This window comes from Arvicola amphibius, chromosome 2 (genome assembly GCF_903992535.2).
Source record: "Arvicola amphibius chromosome 2, mArvAmp1.2, whole genome shotgun sequence".
In the NCBI taxonomy this organism is placed as follows: domain Eukaryota; kingdom Metazoa; phylum Chordata; class Mammalia; order Rodentia; family Cricetidae; genus Arvicola; species Arvicola amphibius.
This window is the reverse complement of record NC_052048.2, coordinates 134,416,153-134,438,443: the sequence shown is the minus strand read 5'-3', so window position 1 is coordinate 134,438,443 and position 22,291 is coordinate 134,416,153. Positions and strand designations below refer to the sequence as shown.

Here is a 22,291-nt window from a genome sequence, read left to right as displayed (position 1 = left end):
CTTTGCCATATACTGAAAGGACACTATATTCCACTACTTGCTTAGCGACATTCATTGCTTTTCATTCACAATGGCCAGAAAATGGGACCAACCTAAATGTCTTTTAACTGTTGAATGGAAAATGAAAATGTACATGCACACAATGGAATACTCTTCTACTGTAAAGTAAAATGAAATCATGACACTTATTAGGCAAATTAAAATGTATTATATTGAGCTTTGTAGCACAGACCCAGAGAAACAAACACTACATATTCTTTCTTATTTGTAGACCCTTCATCAAATCTTTATGGTTGGGTATATAGTTAGGAATACCTGCAGAAGACAGAAAAGTAGAAAGGGGACATGGGTAATAGGGGCGAAAGAGCTCAAGGTGAGGATAAAACACAGATGTTGTGAAGGCACAAAGGCGAGAATCAGGGCAGGGAGGGCCTGAGAATTAAATGGAGAATGGGAAGGGGGGATAATACAGGGGGAGAAGGAGAAAAATAACACTAAAGATATTGGAAAAAGTCATAGGGAAATATTTTATAAATTTACTTAGTATATATAAGTAAATATATATATATATATATATATATATATATAATTTTTTTTAAAATAAAGTTATACTTCATGGGGTGACAATGTTCCCCAAATAACCATAGGCTAACAAAATAGAAATGACCTCTATAAGCTCATAAATTTGAATTCTTGGTCAACAGGAAGTGGCACTATTAGAAGACAAGGCCTTGTTAAAGGAAATGTGTCACTGGGGTAGGCTTTGAAGTTTCAGATGCTCAAGCCAGGCCCAGTGTCTTTCTTGCTGCCTGCCAATCCCAGTGTAGAAGTTGAGGCTTCTTCTCTAGAACCACATCTGCCTGCATGCTGCCATGCTTCTTGCCTTAATGATAATGGACTAAACCTCTAATGGACTAAACCTCTGAACTTGTAAGTCAACCCCAATTAAATATTTTCTTTTATAAGATTTGCCATGGTCACAACAATAAAAACCCTAACTAAGACAGTCAGGTATGGGAAACACTCTTCAGTTTGTTAGTCAGGGGTGTCCAATTCAGGCTACTTTCAATGTCCTTGACTGACGCCCAGAATTTGGAAAAAAGACCTATTGGTGAAGACTCCACAGCAGACACAGGATCTGGAGGAACTGAGCAGTACCTGACCTAAACACAAGCCTCTACCCTGAAGATTAGCTGCTGTAGTAACAGAAGGTGCTGTATAAATTGACAGGGAGAAAAGCAATCAAAAGTCCCACCCAGCTGTAAATCCTGCAAACCACAACAATGACTGGCCCAGCAGGATATTCCCAATGGTGGGCACTTAAATCTTCCAGGTAACCAAAGCTGTCTAATCAGGCCTGTTCAAAAGGTGGAATTCTTGGTATTGTAAGCCTAGTCAGTTACCTGGGGCTGCAGAGGTCATAAACCTTAAAAGAGAACCTACCGTTGCCATTTTTCTGAATGAATACAGTTTTAACTGTACTCTTAAAAATACCTACATGATGGAGGAGAGTTATCTGTCTATGTTTCTTTCATTGGTTAATTAATAAAGAAAACTGCCTTGGCCCTTTAAGAGACAGAAAATTAGGTAGGTGGAGTAGACAGAACAGAATTGTGGGAACAAGGAAGTAGAGTTGGGGAGACGCTTCAGGCAGTCTCCATAGGGAGTCTCCATGCTGCTCCTCTCCGAGATGGACAGATGGACGCAGGTTGAGATCTCTCCTGGTAAGCCACACCTCGTGGTGCTACCCAGATTACTAAATATGGGTTAAAGGAAGATGTGAGAATTAACCAATAAGAGGCTGAAACTATGGGCCAGGCAGTGTTTAGAAGAATACAGTTTCCGTGTAATTATTTCGGGTGTAAAGCTAGCCGGCGGCCGGGTGGCGGGACGCAGCCCCGCCGCTTCACACTACACCTACAGATAAATGTAGTTCTTGTTGCTTGTCTAAAGAAGTTTCTTTTTGTAGTAGATGGAGGCTGCTATAGCAATCCACAACTGGCCAAAATCCAGAGAGTAAGTGAAGAGGGGAACTTCAATGGATACACACACACACACACACACACACATATAACACAACCCCTATACCTAAAGGTGAACATCATAGAGCATGGCACAGAAGATTGCAAGAGCCAGAGGACCAGGACACCAACTGACACAATGTTTTCTGGATATGACAGGATTACTATTGGAAATAACAATAATAATAAAGGAAAGGTTGCTCAAATAAGACCTGCATAACGCCCACACCAACTGACATGCTAAAGCTGATGGGGGAAATTCACAAGGTCCCATTCTTAGATGAAGAGCTATGTGCGGGCAATTAACAACTATGTTGCTAAGGGTTGGGGGGGATGAAGCTTTCTTTAGGAATGAGTCCCCTTTGAGGTTATCCAACGCCAGTGGTCAGTACTAAATGTGTTCATTTGAACAACATTAAGTACACTCAGTGTGATATATAATATAATACAATATTATATATGTGTGCGTGCATAGATGTAACAGTAGTAACTGAAGAGGCCTGTTGTGAGACATTTGTGCACTGTGTGAAAATGTGTTGCTGTGATTGGTGTAATAAAAGCTGAATGGTAAATAGCTAGAAAGAGGGTAGGCGGGATTTCTGGGAAGAAGGGCAGAGTCGCCATCCAGACGGAAGGAAATAAGAGCTACAAGATAAATGAGAGCTAATGCCTCATGACAGAACTAGATTAATATAAATGGGTTAATTTAAGTTATAAGAGCTAGTTGAGAATAAGCCTAAACTAAAGGCCAAGCTTTCACAGTTAATAAGAAGCCTCCATGTCAGTATTTGGAGCTGTTGGCAGAAAAGAAAGCCCATCTACACATATCATATATTTTGGGGAAAGTGGGAGGGCACAGAAGGAATTGGAGAGGGGAGATACAGTTGTGGAAATGCAAATATATAGCACGCACATATGAAATTCTTCAAAAAATGAAAAAGGTTAATTTAGAAAGAATTCTAAGGAAGGCAAAGTTACCACAGTCCAATAATCCTTCACAGACTTTGAGTCAGTTCTGTATACACGTAAAAGTTCCCCAAAAGAAACTACTTCTAGTGATCAGAGAGCGGCCTTTCCCGCTTCTCTGTAAACTACCTACTTAATGTTTTCATCAAAGGGCTTAATTTTTGCCCCTCTTATTCTGTTACTATAAAACTTCACGAAACTATTACTGTGATGGAACGTGGAACTTGGACTAACCATGAGGACATAATTTTTTCTGTTTCTCTTGCCAGTTCTAACAGGTGTAGTTTCATGCACATGTTCTATCTTAACCAAATAAGTGCTTGTACTGAAAGTTGCCAAAGTATTTGAGACTTGCCTCACGAGAGATCTATTTTTGTAAGCTTCTTCTTTGCAGTCCTATTGGAGGTAGTTCTGCCATTTAACCAACTCTAGCTACTAAAAATATTTAATTCATTATTGTAAGATTGTGTGTGTGTGTGTGTGTGTGTGTGTGTGATGTGTTTGTGTGAAGTCATGCACATATTCCATGCGTCCATGTGGAGGTCAATGAGTTGATTCTTCCTGTATTAGAATTCCAGGGTGGAATTATCTTCCTCCGGCTTTCCTGGCAAGCATTTTTACCGGCTGATGGATCTCTCTGATCCTAAACAACTCTAACTTCCTGATCTCTGTACTCGGCACCCTGTATCACAGTTGTTTAAACTCGACCTCTCTTTAGACTCTAAGGACTGTTTTCTCATCCACCTCTGTGTATTTGGCCTCTAGGTTAGGTATGATACATCTTACAAGTTCAACCAATGCTTCAGTAATTTCTTGAATTAGGTGGCATCTGAGCCTTGTGGAAAAACAAAGAAGGCGTCTGTGAGCAAGTGAGAGTGGACACTACTGTCAACAGCAATTCTCTGTGGTTAAAGCGCCTCCTTCAAAGGTGAGGTACATTGTGGGACTCACAGGTGAGGTCCTAGCAGAGCCAGACAAAAAGATGTCGGCATAAACCTACACCAACCTTTTGTAGTCCTTTCCTTTCGGTTTAACTGTCCTTTCCATCACGCTGGGTCCCCGGGATGCGCAGCCCACCTCACCTGCAGAAGCCACAGTGAGAATGTCTCTGGTAGAAACTTAAGGAAGGCCCCAGTGATGGGCTCCTCCTTATCCATCCCCAAGCCTCCCCTTTAATAAATCTTCCCAGAACTGTCGAGGTGAGACAAGATGGTCTCCTCCAGGAAAGGAGACACTTGGCAGACTTCGCACCCAGCCCGCCGTCTCCGCGTCCCGCAGCGCGCCCCACAGACCTCGCCGGCTCCGAGCCCGCGAGCGCGCGCCCGTGCGGTGGGTCGGGGGCGCGCGGCGAGGGCGGCCCGGCACGTCCTCGAGCTCCGCCGGCTGGCGGCGCGTCCTTGTGCCGGCGTCGGCCGGTTTCTCCGGAGTCTGCACGCTGGTCCCCGGGTGTGGACCGGCTCTGAGCCCGCCACGCAGCCGGGCTTCGGACGGGCCTTGCGGGAGCCATGAGCCGCCGGCTCGGCAGGGTGGCGGCGCTGCTGCTCGGGCTGCTGCTGGAGGTAGGGCCGCCGGCTCCCCGCGCCTGCCGGAGTAGGGACGCGGGAAGGGCAGTTGCGGGGCTCTCGGATCTGCGGTGTGGGGTGGCGGAGGGGCCTGGTGCCGGGACCCCCAGCCCTGCCCGCGCGCCGCCCCGTCCTGTCTGCGCCCCGGTTTCCCCCGCCGCTTGGTTGGGGTGGGGAGGGACCTTTGTGCGTGTCCACACGCGCTCCCCGCTGCACAGGGCCTGGGGCGGCGCCACCCGCAGCTGTTAGGAGGGAGAGGGACTTTGCTGCTTTAGGGAATGAAGTGCCGGTTTTAGATGCGAGGAGAGGATTCCGCTGCGAGCTGGGGTGGTGGGTGTACTGAGGTGAAGCCGCGGGAAGTTGATGGTGGGTGGGTGGGAGCACAGCCAGGGTTAGACCGCTACTGCGGGCGACCGAACCGCGACATCCTGTGACGCCAGACACCCTTCCTGCTCCAGCGGGTTCATTCAAAGGCAAAATAGTGCACTTCTGGTGTGTAAGATCTGAATTGGGGCTTGGGGGGGGGGGGGGTTGTTCGCTCTCCCACAGCTTCACTATTTTGAAAAACATTTGCATTAATAAAGTCAGTGTGAGTGGGTAACGGTAACCCTCTGACTGATGCGGTCCTACTACCTTCCTTGAGACCTGTAAAACGCCCTTGGTTGGGGTGTCAGCAGTTCTGGGACAACTTACTGTTTTTTTTTTTTTTTTTTTTTTTTTTTTTTTGGAGACACTGGAGGCAAAGTCTTAGTTCTTTAGAAAGGAAGGTTAGTGGAACAGTTTTCTCCTTGCTCCAAGTTCCAAAACGGAGCAAAGATTGCTTGCTTTTCTTTGAAATATCTCTTATAGGAATTTAATGCTTTTTTGAGAAGTGCCACCTCTCATTTTCTTCCCATTTGCTCAGATTTTAAAAATTTTAGAAACGAAACCCTCTGAGTGGTGATTCAACATCGACTGCTGTGAGAAAGTGAACCAGAGACCACTGTTTACAAAATAAATATGTGTTTGCCTTAACACTTTACTGCCAAGTTTTGTAATCCGATAACCTCATTTGTGTATGTGCGTGCCTGCGTTCGTGCGTGCGTGTGTGTGTGTGTGTGTGTGTGTGTGTGTGTGTGTACAGTCCTTGATAAGATTATCTAGGTTCTCCTGTTACAGTTTGTGCCATTCCTGTGTCCTTCTTAGCCTTGTGTGTGTATCTATGCTTAAAAAAAACCCGCACAGGGTGTGTGTGTGGGGGGGGGGGTGTTCTTTCTGTTTGTGCTTATTACTTTCTTTTCTATATTTTTGTATTCCAATGATGTTTATTGAGGATATGAACAGGAAACTACTGCTAGGCATGCCAACAGTCAAGGGCTGGGAGTGGAAAACCCTCCAAACTGTGTTAGCTTCTGGGGGAAAAAGAACCAAAAGTAACATCAAGTATGATAACCTGTGACTGTTGTCTGACACCAGTTTTTATTTTCAACTTTTTAATCTACTGCCTACAGTGGTGTTCTCTAAAGCTGCAGGAATGGACTCTTTTTTTTTCCTGCTGATTTAAAGAATAAGAAGGCAGTAAAAACAGGGTCTCAGCACTCAGCCAAGGTTATTGCAAGCAGAAGCACACTAGAGGCAGGGGAAGGAATGTGGGGAGCAGGAAAAGGGAGGACAGGGAAAAAGAAGAGAGAGACAGAGAGAGAGACAACCCCAGTGGAGAGGGGATCCAGACCTGAAAATCAGAGTTTGTTTGGCAGAACCAAAACTTTTATATTTGGGGATGTGTTGAGTTCCCCCTTTCTCTCTTAATTGGCTGGTTTGGGCTAGTGCAGGAGATTGGATAATCCAGACAAAGAAAGGGAAGCTGATTGGTCCCTACTGTAGGAGATTTGAAAGCCCACTGAATACTTTCTGACAGGAAAAAGCCCACAGTTGGTCACCTCAAATGTTCAAGTGAAAAGTATAGTAATCCGCCTAGAAACTCTTCTCCCTGTCAGCCTGTTGGGGATCTGTCTACCGCCTAATCCTTTAGTGCAGAAGGTTTTGTTCTAGGCAGTAAGCTGTTTTGTTGCATAGGAACTTTTGAGTGGAACCCAGGACATCAGGGCCTTGAACCTAGTAGTCGAACAAGGCACTCTACCTTTGAATTGCATTCCTGTTCATTTAATTTTATTTTTTCTTAACTGTTGGAGATCGAACCTTGGGCTTCTTACGCATGCTAGACAAATACTCTATCCAGCCATAGTCCCTGTTTCTTTCTTTCTTTTAAGACAGGATTGTCCCGTGCAGCCCAGGCCTCAACCTCCTAAGGGCTGTCATTACAGGAATGGGTCACCATGTCTAGGTGGACCTTTTATCTTAACAGGGAATTTAAAACTTGTTTGAAGGGTTGAAAAGACCTGTGTGAGTGCTGGTAACATTTGTTTTCTAGGTAGCCCACTTACACATGATAAGCCATCCTCAGTGCCTGATTTCTGGTAGAGAGGTGTGCCTCTCTACGATTTCTTAACAATTTCTCACAAAGAAGTTTAATGTGAGGTTTTAGTCTGAGCTTTCTCATTTTACACTGTTTGTTTTGAATATTTTATTTGCATACTTTAGATGTTTTTGATATCCTGTATCGCCTGCTTAACTGTGCAGTGAGAGCCACAGAGTATATGAGGAGGCTGAGAGTCCCTTCTGAGGACATTAAAACTATGAGGGAAGGCATTTCATGGCTCCAGCATCTGACTGTTGGCTGACACTAGGGATGTTTGTCTTTGTTTCTTTAGCTGCTAGATGTGTGATTTTGTTTTGTAGTTGACGCTGAACATGTTTTCTGGCAGTGGATACCCCGGTTCTGCCCTTTACAACCCTCCCTCAGTGAGCGCTGTCGAAGATCTGTCTTGGGAGTTTTATTAGGGAGATATCCTTGAGCAGAGTGAGAGTCTTAACAGTTCGAAGAGGGCTTTCCTGTCTCACCCTGGCATCTTTCTATATACGTTTACCGGGATGAAGAAATTTGTATTTTTGTTTAGTGAGCGTTCAGAAAATAACTTACGCCGTCGCCAAGCCCCGATCTGAGAACTTTACTAATGCTAATTCGTGATTCATCCTGGCAATTATCCTCATGCCCATGGTTATTTCATGTGGGAGATACTGTATAATTTTCCCAGGTTTCACTGTTGTTAAGTGAGGGGGTTGAGATATATATTCAGGCAATTGGTTCTTTTGTTCCCCCACTCCCCCGACCATGATGTTCAACTTCTTCCCCTAAGTGTGCTTACATGGGAACCTGGAGGGAATCTGCGCCTTGTATTAGCCCAGAGAGATTTGCAGAGGTGTGCATTCCAACATGCAGGCCAACTACCAAAACTCCTCCAGGAACCAGGGTCTGCCCTCCTTAGAGGGATAATCTAATCTAGCACTTAAATGTGACATTTCAGACAGTGAACTTGGATGTGTACTGGACAGCAGACACCGGTATGATAGCAGAACATCCTAGGAATCTTGGCTGTTCGGCCAGACTCGTCGGTCAGGATTTAAACAGGAAGAGGCGGCTGACCGCATCTTCCTACCCGGTAGAGGCATCTTGTAGCTCATTTCCTGGAACCACCCTTCCCCCCCCCCCCCCCAATTTAGTTTCCCGTGAATTATATGATCAGCTAATGGGAATCCTTATACTTCCCACACCTTCCAGTCACTGTCTACCAGCTGGTTAAATACAAGGTTAAATGCAGGTCAGAAATGTACCATACCCTATAGGTTGGTCACAGGCTGGTTTCCAGGAATGGGAGACTAAAGCCCCCTTGAGTCCTCAGATTCTAAGGTTTGCTGCTTCAGTTTTTGCTGGCTGGCTTAAAAGATCTCCTGGTAGGAAAAGAGAACAGGGATCCAGCTCCTGTCAGTGCTGCTGGGATAATTCCTAGTAGCCTTCGGTGGGCCACAGGAAACTACAGAAAAAAGGTAAAGCTGATGGCACCTTGTTCGAAACAGGAGTAAGACTAGACCCCGAACATGGAGGCCTTCGGGGACTGTTCCTCGTAGCCCACTGCTTCACAGCAGTCTCTTTCTACAAGTTACCTTGGTGACACTTTTGAAATATATTTAGTCTTTGTTAGAAGGGGCTGTATCCTTCCTGAAATGTATACTTTAAAATCTTACTTACAGATGTATTAATTTTTACTAATATTTTGCCTTTGTGGCGGATGCTCTTGTGCATGCCAGGCAAACGCTGTACCTCTGAGCTATACACCCTCCCACACTCCCCTCGAATATTATTTTTAATATGAGTCACCAGGACAAGTCTGTAAGTTCATCTGTGTTTGTTCACGGGCATGAACTCATTTTATAGGTGGGACCTCCTTCAGTGTCTTCCTGATAGGTCCCTGGCCCCAAAGCTGTGCACTAAATGAGGCTGTCTTTTCCTTCAAGGCTGGTCTCCAAAGGAGTAGTTGTTCTTGGCTGGCGAGAGAGTGAGGAAGTGAAAGTTGCTCTTTAAAATTAGGAAAATAGAGGATTAGTGAGTGCTTTTCTGTAGTTCAGTATATTTTGATACCCAGGAACCTCAAAATTAGAACTTTATTGTTTCAGAGTAAGGGATTTTTGTTGGTTGTTGAATGTTTCATGCCCTAAAATTCCAACCTGTGAGTTTTCTAAAACAAACCCTTCAAGTTGTCTTACCTCAAAAAATATTTAAAATCCGAGCAACAGTTCAATTTGAATGGAAAAGGCTTCGTTCGGGTTTATCTCTGGGCGCTCCAGGGAGGGCTGGGTGGCTACAGGTGAGAGGGGATGGCGAAGACAGGTGAGCCAGTGACACCATAACAGAGGCTGCTCTGAAATGGGGAATGGCCGTGTTCCGATGTCCAGGGAGTCAGGAACATTGTCCCGAGCTGGGGCTCTACTTGGCCTTCATATTCCTTTAGCTTATGCAGATGATGAAGGCTAACTGGGAACAGGGATGATGGAGACCTACACAGCAAGGGTAGGGTCATAGGCATGACTGGCCACTTATTTAGGTCCATTGTGTATGTCATTCCTAGCACTTACTTTTATTGTGTTCTCTCTGTGTAGCCTCTCAAATTTCTCCTCAGTGTAGCTATCTTGACTGTTGCATGAGGCCGCTTGTTCATTTCCCAGCCTCCCAGACTCCCGAAATAACCACACAGAAGCTGTATTAATTAAATCACTGCTTGGCCAATCACTATAGCATTCCTAGCAAGCTCGTACATAGTAAATTAAACCATTTGTGCTAGTTTATATTTTACCACAAGGCTCCTGGCCTACCAGCAAGGTTCCAGATGGCAGCTTGTGTCTTTCCTCTCTGGGGCATCTCCCTGACTCTGTCTTCTTTCTCCCAGCATTCACTTTAGTTTTCCCCGCCTAACTCTATATTGCTAAGCCACTGGCCGAAACAGCTTCTTTATTCATTAGCCAATAAAAACAACACAAATACAGAAGTACTTCCCATACCACTTGACCACCCAAAATATGATGGAATTTATCTTCTACTATACAAGTAGTTTAGAGACAAATATTTTAATACCATTTACTAACTGAAATATCCTAGAAGACTGGGAATATAGGTCAGTGGTAGAGTGTTAGTGTTGTACATACACAGCCTGGAGGTCTATTCTCAGTGCCATCAGAATATGTATATGTGTGTGTATGTGTGTATGTATATATATAGTGCTTGGCACATAATGGAAGCTTAGTAAATATTTGAATGAGTAAATAGATAAATGGGTAAGTAATCATGTTGCAGGAGCTGGGCAGGGCTATGGTATGAGGAAGGAAAATGATAAGGCTCTGAAGAGGGGTTGCCTGTGCATTGTGCACGAAGTTTCTGAAGCATTTGTTGAACTTGTAAGCTATCTCATTTCATACCGAGGGCCACCCATCCTCACTCTAGTTATTTGTTCTACTCACCAGTCCCAGGCCCCTTCCATCTTCCTTAGGGTTTTTGTTTGTTTGTTTTTTGTTTGTTTGGGTTTTTATTTGGGGGGGGTCAGGATTTCTCTGTGTAGCCCTGGCTGTCCTGGAACTTGCTCTGTAGACCAGGCTGGCCCTGAACTCACAGAGATCCACTTGCCTCTGTCTCCTTAGTACTGAGATGAAAGATGTACACCACCAAGTCCCGGCGTTAGTCTCCTTATGTATGTGTTAGACCATTGCAGAGCTTAACCACCCAATTCTTTTTGTCTCTTCGTTAACTACAATGTCGTCTTGCATCTTATGAGATCTGTAAGATTACTTTGCTGTTCGTTTCTTTTATGCTCTGCTGGGACCCTTTAGTCAGTTTGGTTTCTGAGTGTTAGTGAGAAGTGGGCTGTTCTAGAAAGAAAAAGCTCGCTGGTGTTTACATTGTGTCCTAAAGCCTTGGGCTCCAGTTCTCCCCGTGGGCACGTGGGTGGATAGTAAGGACACGTGTGAAATGCCTGGCATTGACTTAGCACTGTTTCCCCTCCTTGTCCTTATGTTATTACGATTGTCCTAGCTTGTGCTCTTACCTTTCACCTCAACTTCTGAAACAAAGCAGGCTCGCACTGAATTGCGGTGCGACTGCAGGCTTTTCACCACGTGTTATTGAATATGGTGGTCACAGAGCTGTTTATTACATTAAAAATGTAAATTGGTCCTACTTCTAAATTATTTGTCTTAGACTTAAAACAATCTAGCTGTATAATATAGTTTTTATTTATTTATTATTATTATTTTGTGTCATTGACAGGTTTGGTTACTGTACCATTAGTTTTATCCAACTGACTAATAAAAACACTGAGCAGAGTCGCGTCTGAGATATTTGCGATTTAACATGGAGGATAGCCTACACTGTAATAAATCAGACTTCAGGTTTAGTAAAGCTCTCAGCTACTGCTCCAGCACCTGCCTGCATGCTACCATGCTCCCCACCATGATAATGGACTAAACCTCTGAAACTGTGAGCAACCCCCAGTGAAATGCTTTCTTTTCTGAGACCGTTGCCTTGGTCATGGTGTTTCTTCACAGCAGAGAACAGTGACTAAGACAGGGACCCAGTATCAGGCTTTTCTATTTACATCAAAGAAGAACCAGGAACCAGAACCATCTAGAAAGACAGTCCGCCAGAACCCGGTCTCGTGTTCTCACTATTACCTATTTTGACTCTTTTGTTGACAATGAAACACATAAAACAGCAAGTGACCAAGATGGTGGCCAGCTAGGGGGTGTGACTCATTTCTTCTCTCAGGTACCGGACAGCCTTCATGTCACATGAACAGCTGGTGCTTTGTGCTTGACCCTGCCATGGCATCCCAGCCAAGGGCTACTTTGTCTTATTGGTTTACCCTAGTCAGAAAGTAAGAGCCAGGATGATAACAGTAGCCACAACCATCCTTTCCATCATCATAGAAGAATGTGACCACGTGTTAATCTAATAACTGACATGCCAAAACTCCAAGCAAGTACCTTATTTATTCATCAACAACATCATCCTCCATTACCTCTTACCCCTTACCCCTTTTATTTGCATCTGCATCTTGCTTTGCTTTGGTTCTTTTTTTTTCTTTTTTGCTATTGCTTTTTGTAACCCATTGATTTGAATTAGAGCTACTTGTATGAACATGGATGCAGGATTATTTTTTGGAGCATGGGCGACTTCCCAGAAGTACAACTTTTAAATAAAAGATTAACTGGGGCTCTCTTGTAGGTGGGCAGCTGATCTTGGTAGGGACCAGGGCATAGCACCTTTGCTTGGGAATTGCTGTAATATTCATAATCTCATTTAAAAATTTATGTTTATTTTTAATTATGTGCATGTAGGGGGATCACATGAAAACAGTAGATCTTGTGGAACTGCAGTTAAAAGCAACCATGATCCACCCAACTGGGTGATGGGAGCCAGACACTGGCACTCCACAAGAACAGTATGCTCCCTTAATTGAGCCATCTCTCTGGTTCCTATTCAGAATCTCTTAATCCAACCTGTGGAACCAGTTAAATCCACATGGGGATTTTCCAGAGAGCTCTGTCAGTGTCAAGGCAGTGCTCTTTCACAGATAAATCAGCGAGAGAGGGAGAGCCTAAATCTATAATTTGTACAAAGATTCCCAGCTATTACATGAAAAGTCGAGAGCATGTATCACACTGTCCCGGTGCCATCCAAACATGAGACTACCCAGATAGCTCTTGTGCTCCAAGCAAGTAACTAATCGATTTCAAATCTCATTTATAAAATAACATCTCTTTGTTGTAGTCTTTAAAAAAAAATTAAGGCAGGGCGGTGGTGGTGCACGCCTTTAATCCAAGCACTTGGGAGGCAGAGGCAGGCGGATCTCTGTGAGTTCCAGGCCAGCCTGGTCTACAAGAGCTAGTTTCAGGACAGCCTCCAAAGCTACAGAGAAACCCTATCTCAAAAAACCAAAAGGAAAAAAAATCTTTTGAGTGCATAGCTGTTTCCATGGTGCAAGTATATGAATCCCCATGGCCTCCTTGTCTTCCCAGAGTTCTGATTACTTAACCCCAACAAGCAGTTGCCTTTTCTGATCACCAAGTTTTATGGGAAGTGCCTTTTCAAGATGCTTCATAGTTTCTGAATGCCAAGAACTGCTCAACAGACTGACTGAGAACAAGGTGTGGGGAGCAAGAGAGAAAGGATGTAAGAGAGAGAGAGACACAGAGACCGAGACTGGGCCTGACAAGGGTTTTTGAAACCTCAAAGCCCACCCTCCCGGTGTCACACTTTCTCCAACAGGGCCACGTCTACTCCAACAGGGCCATATCTCCTATTCCTTTCTAACACTTCCACTCCCTGTAAACATTCAAATAGAGCCTTTGTGGGCCATTCTCATCCAAACCACCACAGTCCCTGTATCCTAGGGCATTTTCTAAAGCCCCTGTAGACCGCTCTAAATAGCATCCTGCAGGCTTAGATCTCTATTCCTCTCAAGATCAATTAAAACACCTTTACTTCCTTCCTTCTTTCATTCTTTTTATTCCTTTTTATTCTCTTTCCCTCCTATTCTTTCTCCCAATCTTTTTTTTTTACTTCTGAAATCCTTTTCCTTGACATAGTGATTGTATTTTATTTGCAAAGAATTTTGCAAAATCTGTATTACTTTCATATCATTTTTTAAACTTTTATTCTTTGTGGATTTCATACCACTTATCTTCCTGTCCCCTTGCATCCAATCCACCTTCTGCCCTTGACACCCGCTCCAAAGAAAACCAGTTTAAAAAGAAAGCCAAAGCAGAGAGAGAGAAAGAGAGAGAGAGAGAGAGAGAGAGAGAGAGAGAGAGAGAGAGAGAATGAGAATCTTGTTGTGGAAGCTGTAGTGTGGCCTGTTGAGTCACACAGCTTACCCTTAGTCCATTCATCCTTACCAACAAGTGTTCATTGCCATGGGTCCTTGGATGGCTGGAGGTAAATATGTAACATTTTATTACTGTTTTTAAAGAATTGTAATGGGTTTGATTTCTCATGTATTATAAAAATATGAAGTAAAATTATAGCACAATCTTCAAATGTATTTAGTAGAGTCCAACTACCATTAGTGATTTGATACTGATTATTATTCCTTTGAAATACATAAATACATTTTATACCAGTTGGAAATATAATTTTCTTAATTTTTTAAGCATCTACTTTTCCTAAAGAATTTTATTATAATAAATATGTATTTAAGCTTGAAAATATTAGCAACTGTGAAATATGCACATTATATTTATGACCATTCATTTAGCTCTCTGGATATCTTAGGTAGGGTTTCTATTGTGCTTTAGACAGCAGTCAAAAGCAAACTGGGGGAGAGGGGTTTGTTTCATTTATACTTCCATCACTTAGGGAAGTCAAGACAGGAACTCAAAGCCAAAACCTGGAGGCAGGGAGCTAAAGCAGAAGCTGCGGACTGAAAAAAACACCATGACCAAGGCAACTCTTAGGAGAAAGTATTTAACTGGGGACTTGCTTACAATCCAGAGAGTTATCCATGACCATCATAGTGCTCGGAGTGGCCCTAGACAGGCGTAGTTTTCGAGCAGTATCTAAGAGCAATGTCATTATCTTCAAGCAGCAGGCAGAGAGCCACTGGGCCTGGCTTGAGGGTTTTTGGCATCATACACAGATCTATAGGATTTAGTGTTCACCCTGCTGAGTTTCAGTCTTGCTTTGGTCCAGTATTTCCTCAGGATGTCCCATTCCTCCCTTTTGGAATGGTAATGTTGTATGCCATGTTCTGCATATGTTGGAAATATGTAATTTGCTTTTGATTCTGATTTTACAGGGGGTTACAACTAGGAGATTGCTTTGAGTCTCAGGAAAGACTTCAGCTTTGGACTTTTAAACTGTTGAGACTATGAAAGACTGCTCTGGCATCATGGTAGCCTGCCTGCTGTCTGTTCCCTGCTATGATAGTCATGGACTCTAACCATCTGCAGCTGTAAGCCCCAAATAAACACTGTCTTCTCTAAGTTGTGATGACCATGGTGTCTTATCATAGCAATAGCAACTCAAGCAGTAATCTTAAAAATTGAGCATGTTAACACACTGTATTCCAAAGCTGTATTTGTATGCTGAGGAGTAACAATAGGAAAGTAATTTAAAATCTTTAGTTTGTTTTTTTTTTTTGTACAGATGTTTCTATAAGAACAGATGTGTTTATATATACAATATATCTGTTGCAGTTTATAACCTACCATACATCTGCATTTGAGTAAGGTGTTTCAGGTTTTGTTTCTTGGCATTTTGAGGATGTTCATTGTGTAAACTGGACATACTGTATGTTCAGAACTAAGGTTACAATGATGTCATCTAATGTACTGCAAAAAATGTATCTAGAAACACCTTGGATTCTTCATGTAACTAATTTTGAATTGATTTCTGGTCATCTCACATTCTGAAAATGTTCACATCAAAGAACATTTCACCCTACATTCAGTAATGTAATCCCGCACACAGATTAAGAAACTGCAATCTAAGAGACTGACTCTTTTGAGCTGGTCTTGTATCTTTGGCTCTATGACTGAGTTGCTTTAATCAGGGGATGATTTCTTCCAGAAGCTCTTGTGCTTATTAAGCAGCAGAGGAATGTCAGTGTTCTTCCAGAAACATAGGCATTTTCTGTGTACTTTGTCTTTCTGGGACTTGGCTTCCCAGTCCCCTTAACCTGGGTCATGTGCGTTGTGTCCAGGGAGTGACTGTGCTCTGGATGTGAATGGCCCATAGACTCTTTTCTTGGTCATGCAGTCTGTCTCTGCAGTGAACGTAACCAGATTGGGAACTGATGAAACTGAAGGCTAATATGTGGGACCTTTCTTATAATGGAGATTTCTTACGGAATATTCCCATTATATATTGACTATAAAGAAGAAGCAGTATCTTCATGATGTGGGTGTGTGTATCTACAAGAATGGCCTGTTGAGGTTGAATGTTATAGATTTAAAAATGAATCTCGTTTGCAGATGCTTCCTCCTTTTGTTTGTGTGTTCATGGTCACCGTGCACTGCACCAGGTGCATGGCTGCCCTGCCTTGAATTGTTAGCTGGTGTATCCCGGCTCCAGTCAGTCACCTAGGGGTAGATGCCTTTTCTAGATTACCTGGCCTGAAAGAGGGGTGAACGATTAGAATCTTTGCTACCATTTTTGTCCCATGTCTGTGTATAGTAAATAAGTTAACCTTTGATTTCTGAGCTTAGACATCTCTAATGACTGAGAGTCATCACGATGAACTAGCTCTATGTCTTTTGTCAGAGCTTTATATTCTTTGGGGCTGACTTGGGATCCCTGGCTTCTGTGTGCCAGGACTGTTTGTTGTTTTGTAACAGACTTCTAGCATATGATTAGCCTTTCTAGGCAGGCTAGGACAGCACCTACACCTCACCCAGGGTCAAAACCCAGAGTTTGACCCAGAGTCAAAACCTCATAGGCCACCAGCTCCTAGGGACTCAAGTCTCCATGCACCTAGTCCCACTGTAGCCTCCCCAGGTTCCTTCTAGATGGCAATGAAACAGCATCTCCACTCCCAGGACTGAAAGGTTTTATTGGTTATGGGAAATGCTAGGATTTCATTATCCTGAAGTGCCAATTATAGACGTTAGCAATATGTATTGACTGCCTTGTTGTTGTCTTATTTCTAATGTATCTTGGCAAAAATGCTGGTAATTATGGACTTTGTATGGTAATTATGGATTCCTTATGTAGAAGGCCCAGCTCATTGTGCCTTCTGAGGAGTGAGTGGCTCTGGGGATAGGGGATATGTATATGGATTAAATAATGCGTATGTTTAGTTCAGTGTGCGCAGAAGTCTCTGTAAATGTGTTTTCTTGCTGTCTCTTACATTTATGTGCAATTCTGTAATTTGCCAGAAGCTGGGAAGATGTACTTACTGGCTTACAGAAGGCTGAATTTAAAGACCATGTACACCATATACTTTGATGCTAGAGAAGTGTGAAGTTTCATTATAAAATGTGCTAAAAATGAACCTAAGAAGGCTAAAGGCTAGGAAGTTGTCTCTTCTTAGAAAGCCTCAGAAGTCACTGGAACTGGCTCGCTGCTTCTCACAGTTATCTTGTTTTGTAGGGGAGAGGCAGCCTTAGCCTTGCCAAGGTCCTGTGTCTGTGGTATTTCTGGAGTGTCTATCTTAATTCCCCTGACTCCGTGGGGGCCAGGCTGGGTTAAGATTAGATATGAGCAGGTAGGTGGTAGTTGCAAACAGAGGAATCAAACTCAATTCTCTGCACTTCCAAGAATTTATGAGTATTCTGAGATTTTACAACTCACCTGGGGCTGCTAAAATCCAGGTCAGTGGGATTACGGTCTGCCTGGAGCTCTGCCAGTTAGTGTGATGCGGGTCAAGTGTGATGTGGGTCAAGTGTGATGCTGTTTCACCCATTTGCAAGGCAGATTTCCCTTCTGTGTTCCAGATGCACTCAGGGCAGAGTGGGGGAATACAGGATTCCCGGAGGAGCTGCCTGCAGCGCGAAAATCCAGGCTTGGCTCTTAACACACGTGGGTTCTGTGTGATCACAGCCCCCATGCTCCAGCCTCTTTGCTCTTAGCCCTGCTAGTCCATTCCCAAGCTTGAGGCCTTCATTCAGGTTCTTGTTAGCTTTTGGGGTTTTGGCTATACAGGGAGATACACGTGTGTGTGTAGTCCTAAATATTATAACCTGTTCGGTCTGTGTGCTGCTACTTACATGTATGTATGTTTTCAGAGCTGAGTGCCCTCCCCAGGGGAAGACTGCATCTCGCTCTCCCGAGCTTTACTCGGTTGCCTGTAGTCCTTTGTGTAGGGTTGAGGCCTTGTGGGCTTTTCCCTATTCATGTTGGTGTCATCCTGTTCGGCTCATGTTTGGACAGTTGTGTTGGTAAGATTTTATGTGTGTGGCTTCTGATAGTACTAGAAGACACAAACTCAGAGCAGTTTCCCTGGTCCTCTGGCTCTTGCAGTCTTCTCATTACCTCTTTGGCAGTGCTCCCTGAGCCTTAGGTGCTAGTGGTGTTTTGTAGGCATATCCATCAGGACTGGGCTCCAGAGCTCTGCATTTTGATTGCTTGTGGTTTTTTGTAGTGGTCTTCGTCTGTGGGTCTATATTTTTGCCAGGGATTATGCTGGCTTAGTAAACTGGAGTTGTAGATTCTCCTCCAATAACCATGAGTTCAGTAGTCAGCTCTGGTGGTTTGCCTGCATGCAGTTCTGTGAATCATATGCATGCCCACAAAGGGCATTGGATCTCCTGGGACTATAGTCACAGACTACTGTGAGCCACCATGTGGGTGCTAGGAATTTTTGTGCCTGCTGTTGGCATCTACTTTTTAGAGGAAAGTACTTTCAGTTCTTTTAATTGATTCTGGTAATATATCTACATTTGAAAAATAGTATAATGCACTTTTTAGTGTTGGTTTAAGTGTTTGCATTATTTTGTCTGTCTAGCCTCTCAGTATATTTTGTTATCTCTGTCAATACAAATACAATAAGATACTGTATATATTCTAGTACATATTGTATTTATATGTCTATGTATGAATACTTTATACGAATGTAGTATATGTGTCTGTGTATATCAATGTTTTTTAAATCCATGCTAATCCTAATTATGTGTATTTACAGTTTGTTGACCCTTGAGCTAAGTAGAATGTCAGAATTTCACACACTTGAGTATTTTTATTCTTTGAGAATTTCATGCAATGTATTTTAGTCATCTTCACTCCCCAGACTTGGTCCATTCAAGGTCTCCATTCACCTTGCCACATTCTCCCCCAACTTCATTGTTCTTTCTCTCTTAGAAAGGAACCCCTCAAGTCCAGTTTCCTGGGTGTGGTGCCATCCATTGGATGGTGGTGGGCCTACCAGCATCCATCCTTAAACGAAACTGGCTCTCCCTCTCCCTGAAGGCACTGTCCATAGCTCCCAACTTGAGGACTTACAGGTGGGGTTCATGAGTCATTTCCCACTCCTTGTTAGAATACTGACTGGCTTGTGCGGGTGTTATGTAGCCTCCACAGCTGCTGTGAGTTCCTGAGTTTATCATGTCTCGTACAGAAAACACTTTCGGGTTTAGCATTTCCGCACCTCTGGCTCTTAGCATCCTTTGCTTAGCCATTCTGATTGGGGTGAGATAAATTTCAAAGTTTTGGTTTGCGTTTCCCTAATTGCTAAGGTTGATGATCCTTTTTTTGAAGTATATCCCAGACATGTTTTCTTTTTTCTTTTTAGAACTCTCTGTTCAAATTTGTAGCCCATTTTAAAACCTGATTGTCTTCTTGACCATTTTTGAGTTGTTTATATATTTTGTATATTAATCTTTTGTCAGATATATAGATGGCAGGATTCTTTTCTGCCCTTTCTCTTTAAGACATTTCCTTTGCCGTGCACAGCTCTTTAGTTTTATGAGGGCTCACTTGGCAACTGATGACCGTAATTTCTGGGCAGATGGAGTTCCATGCTGAAAGTCATTTTGTATGGTTCTGCCTATACTTTTCTTTTTTTTTTTTCTAGAGGTTTCAACATTTTAGGTTTCCCCTTGATATCTTTGACATCCCTGATACACTTGAAGTTAATTTTTGTTCAGGGTGCTAGGTATAAATTAGTTTCATTCTTCTCTGTGTGAAAACCCAGTTTTCCAAGTTTATCATTTGTTGGCAATGCTGTCTGCTCTCCAGTGTGTGTCTGTAGCCTCCATAATAGACTTTCCTATAGTCTCGCCTGTGTGTACTGTGTTTATGTAGAGCTCTGCTTATTCCCGAGAGGAATGCTTCTGCCTGCCCGCGGAATGCTTCGGGCAAGATGTTTCCTTCTCCTTTCTCAACATATGTTTTGGCATCTTTGTCAAACCTCAGATGGTTGTAATTATGTGTACTCATGTTTGGACCTTGGGTCAGTCTGTGTTTCTGAGCCAGAACTGGACTGTTTTTATGACTGTAGCTCTGTTGTTCTGGTGATTGCTTCAGAATTGTTCTTTTTGCTTGGGATTATTTTTTCCACCTGGAGTCTTTTGTAGTTCCATATGAATTTTAGGGTGGTCCTCTCTATTTCTATGGAGCATGTTGTGGGAATTTTGGTTGGGATTGTATTGAATCTGTAAATTGCTTTGGGTAGAATGGTCATTTTTGCGGCCCCAGTTCTACAAGTGCATGAGTATGGGAGTCTCTCCACAGTTTAGTGCCTTCTTCAGTGGCTTTTTTCAAAGATTTAAAGTTTTCATTGTAGAGCTCTTTCACCACCTTGTTTAGAATTCTTCCTAGGTACTTTATTTTCTTTGAGACTTGTGTGAATGGGAATGTGTATTTTGTTGTTTAGGAAGGCTACTGGCTTTTCTAAGTTGATTCTGTATCTTGCTTCTTCACTGAAATTATTGATCATTTCTACAAGTTTTCTGGTTGAAGCTTTGGTATCTCTTGTGTATTATATTATTTACAAGAAGGGATAATCTGGCTTCTTTTCCTATTTGTATCCTTTAATTTTCTTCTCTTGCTTATTGCTCCAGCTAGTACTTCCAGGACTATATTGGAAACAATTGGGAATAGACAACCCTATCTTGTCGCTGATGTTAAAGGGATTGCTTGAAATTTTATTCCATTTGAGGTAATGTTAGCTGCATATTTGTCCTTTGTAGCCTTTATTGTGTTGGGGTTTGTCCCCTCCAGGCCTATTCTCTTTAGGATTTTTATAGTGAAGGCATATTGGATTTTTGTGGAAGACTTTTTCTGAATCTATTGCAATGATCATGTGATTATTTTCCTTAAGTCTATTTATATTACTTATTTAATGGCTAATATTGAATCATCCCAGAATCTTTGGGATAAAGCTAATTTGATCATGATGGATGATCTTTTGATATATGTCTGTATTTGACTTACAAGTATTTTATGAAGATTTTTGCAACTGTTCATCAGGGATATTGACCTGTAGCTTTTGTTTTTTGGTTGTGTCTTTACCTGGCTATAGTATTAGAGTAATACTAAAGAAGGAGTTTAGGAGTGTTCCTTCTGTTTCTATTTTTTTAATAATTTAAAAAGTATTAATTGTAGATCTTTGAAAGTCTGATAGAATTCTACTGTGAATCCATCTGGCCCTGGACTTTTTCTTATCTGGAAGGCTTTTTACTACTCTTCAGTCTCCTCATTTGTTAGTGATCAGTTTAGGTTGTTGACCGCATAGTTATTTTGGTGGCTTGAAAGAAACTAGAAATCCATCTATTTCTTTTAGATTTTTAAACTTGGTGGCACACAGGTTTCTAAAGTATTCCCTTACATTATTATTCTGAATTTTTTTGTTGTTTATTGTAATGTTTCCCTGTTCATTTCTGATTCTGCTAATTTGACATGTCTCTTTCTTCCTTTGGTTAGTTGGGCCAAGGGTCTGTTGTTGATCTTGTTTATCTCCTCAAAAACAAACAAGCAAACAAACAGCTCTCAGAGTCCTTAGCATTGCTTTCTCTGTTTCTATTTTGTTAATTTATGCTCTGATTTTTTTTATTTCTTCCTGACTACTAAATTTAGATTGATTTGTTCTTGCTTTTCCATATTTTTGAGTTGTATAATTAAGTCATTTATTTATACCCTTCCTGGGTTTTTAATGGAGGTGCTTAGAGCTGTAACTTTTCCTCACTGGACTGCTTTTTAATGTGCTCCAGAGGCTTAGTTGCGTGTGTTTTCATTCTCACTTAGTTAAAATAATTTTTTATCTCGTTCATTTCTTCTTTATTATTCATTCATTATTAGTTATCTTCACTCATTTTTCAGTAACTATTTGTTCAATCTCCATGAGTTTATGTGCTTACTAAAGATTTGTTTGGTGTTGATTTTAAATTTTATTGCATTATGGTCAGATCAGGTACACAGAGTTATTTCAGTGTTTGATTTTGTTAAGATTTGTTTTGTGACCCACTATGTGATCTATTGAAGAGCTGTTCCCTTGGGCTGCTGAGTAGATTGTGTATTCTTTGACTTTTTGGTGGAATACCCTATATATGTCTTTTAGGTCCATTTGATCTATGCTGTAATTTAATTCTCATGTTTCTCTGGTCTGTTGTTGTTGTTGTTGTTCATAGTCCTGTCTAGTGGAGACAGTGGGTATTGAAATTACTTATTGAGTTGGAGATGTGGATGGAATTTACCAATCTAGATTGGCCCTGTGGTTGTTTTGGGGACTAGGAAGTATATCACCTGGGTAGGAGAGCCAGATCATAGGAGGTACATGCTGGCCTGGGCTTGGAGGTCGGACGTGCTGTAAGTGGGGTATGTTGAGGAAGACACATGAGGCTGGAGTTGTACACAGGGTGTATATTCTCGCTCAAGCCTTGGGG

At 42.4% G+C, this 22,291-nt stretch overlaps 1 protein-coding gene across 1 annotated transcript in view; it reads left to right on the top strand.

Moving 5' to 3' along the window:
* Positions 1-4,352: 4,352 nt before the first annotated feature.
* Vopp1 (VOPP1 WW domain binding protein) overlaps positions 4,353-22,291 on the top strand; it is a 72,599-nt gene continuing 54,660 nt past the window's right edge. Inside the window, exon 1 of the mRNA XM_038319093.1 lies at positions 4,353-4,546. Coding sequence (XP_038175021.1) covers positions 4,493-4,546 — 54 coding nt within the window. The 5' untranslated portion in view covers positions 4,353-4,492. The remainder of the gene's footprint in view (positions 4,547-22,291) is intronic.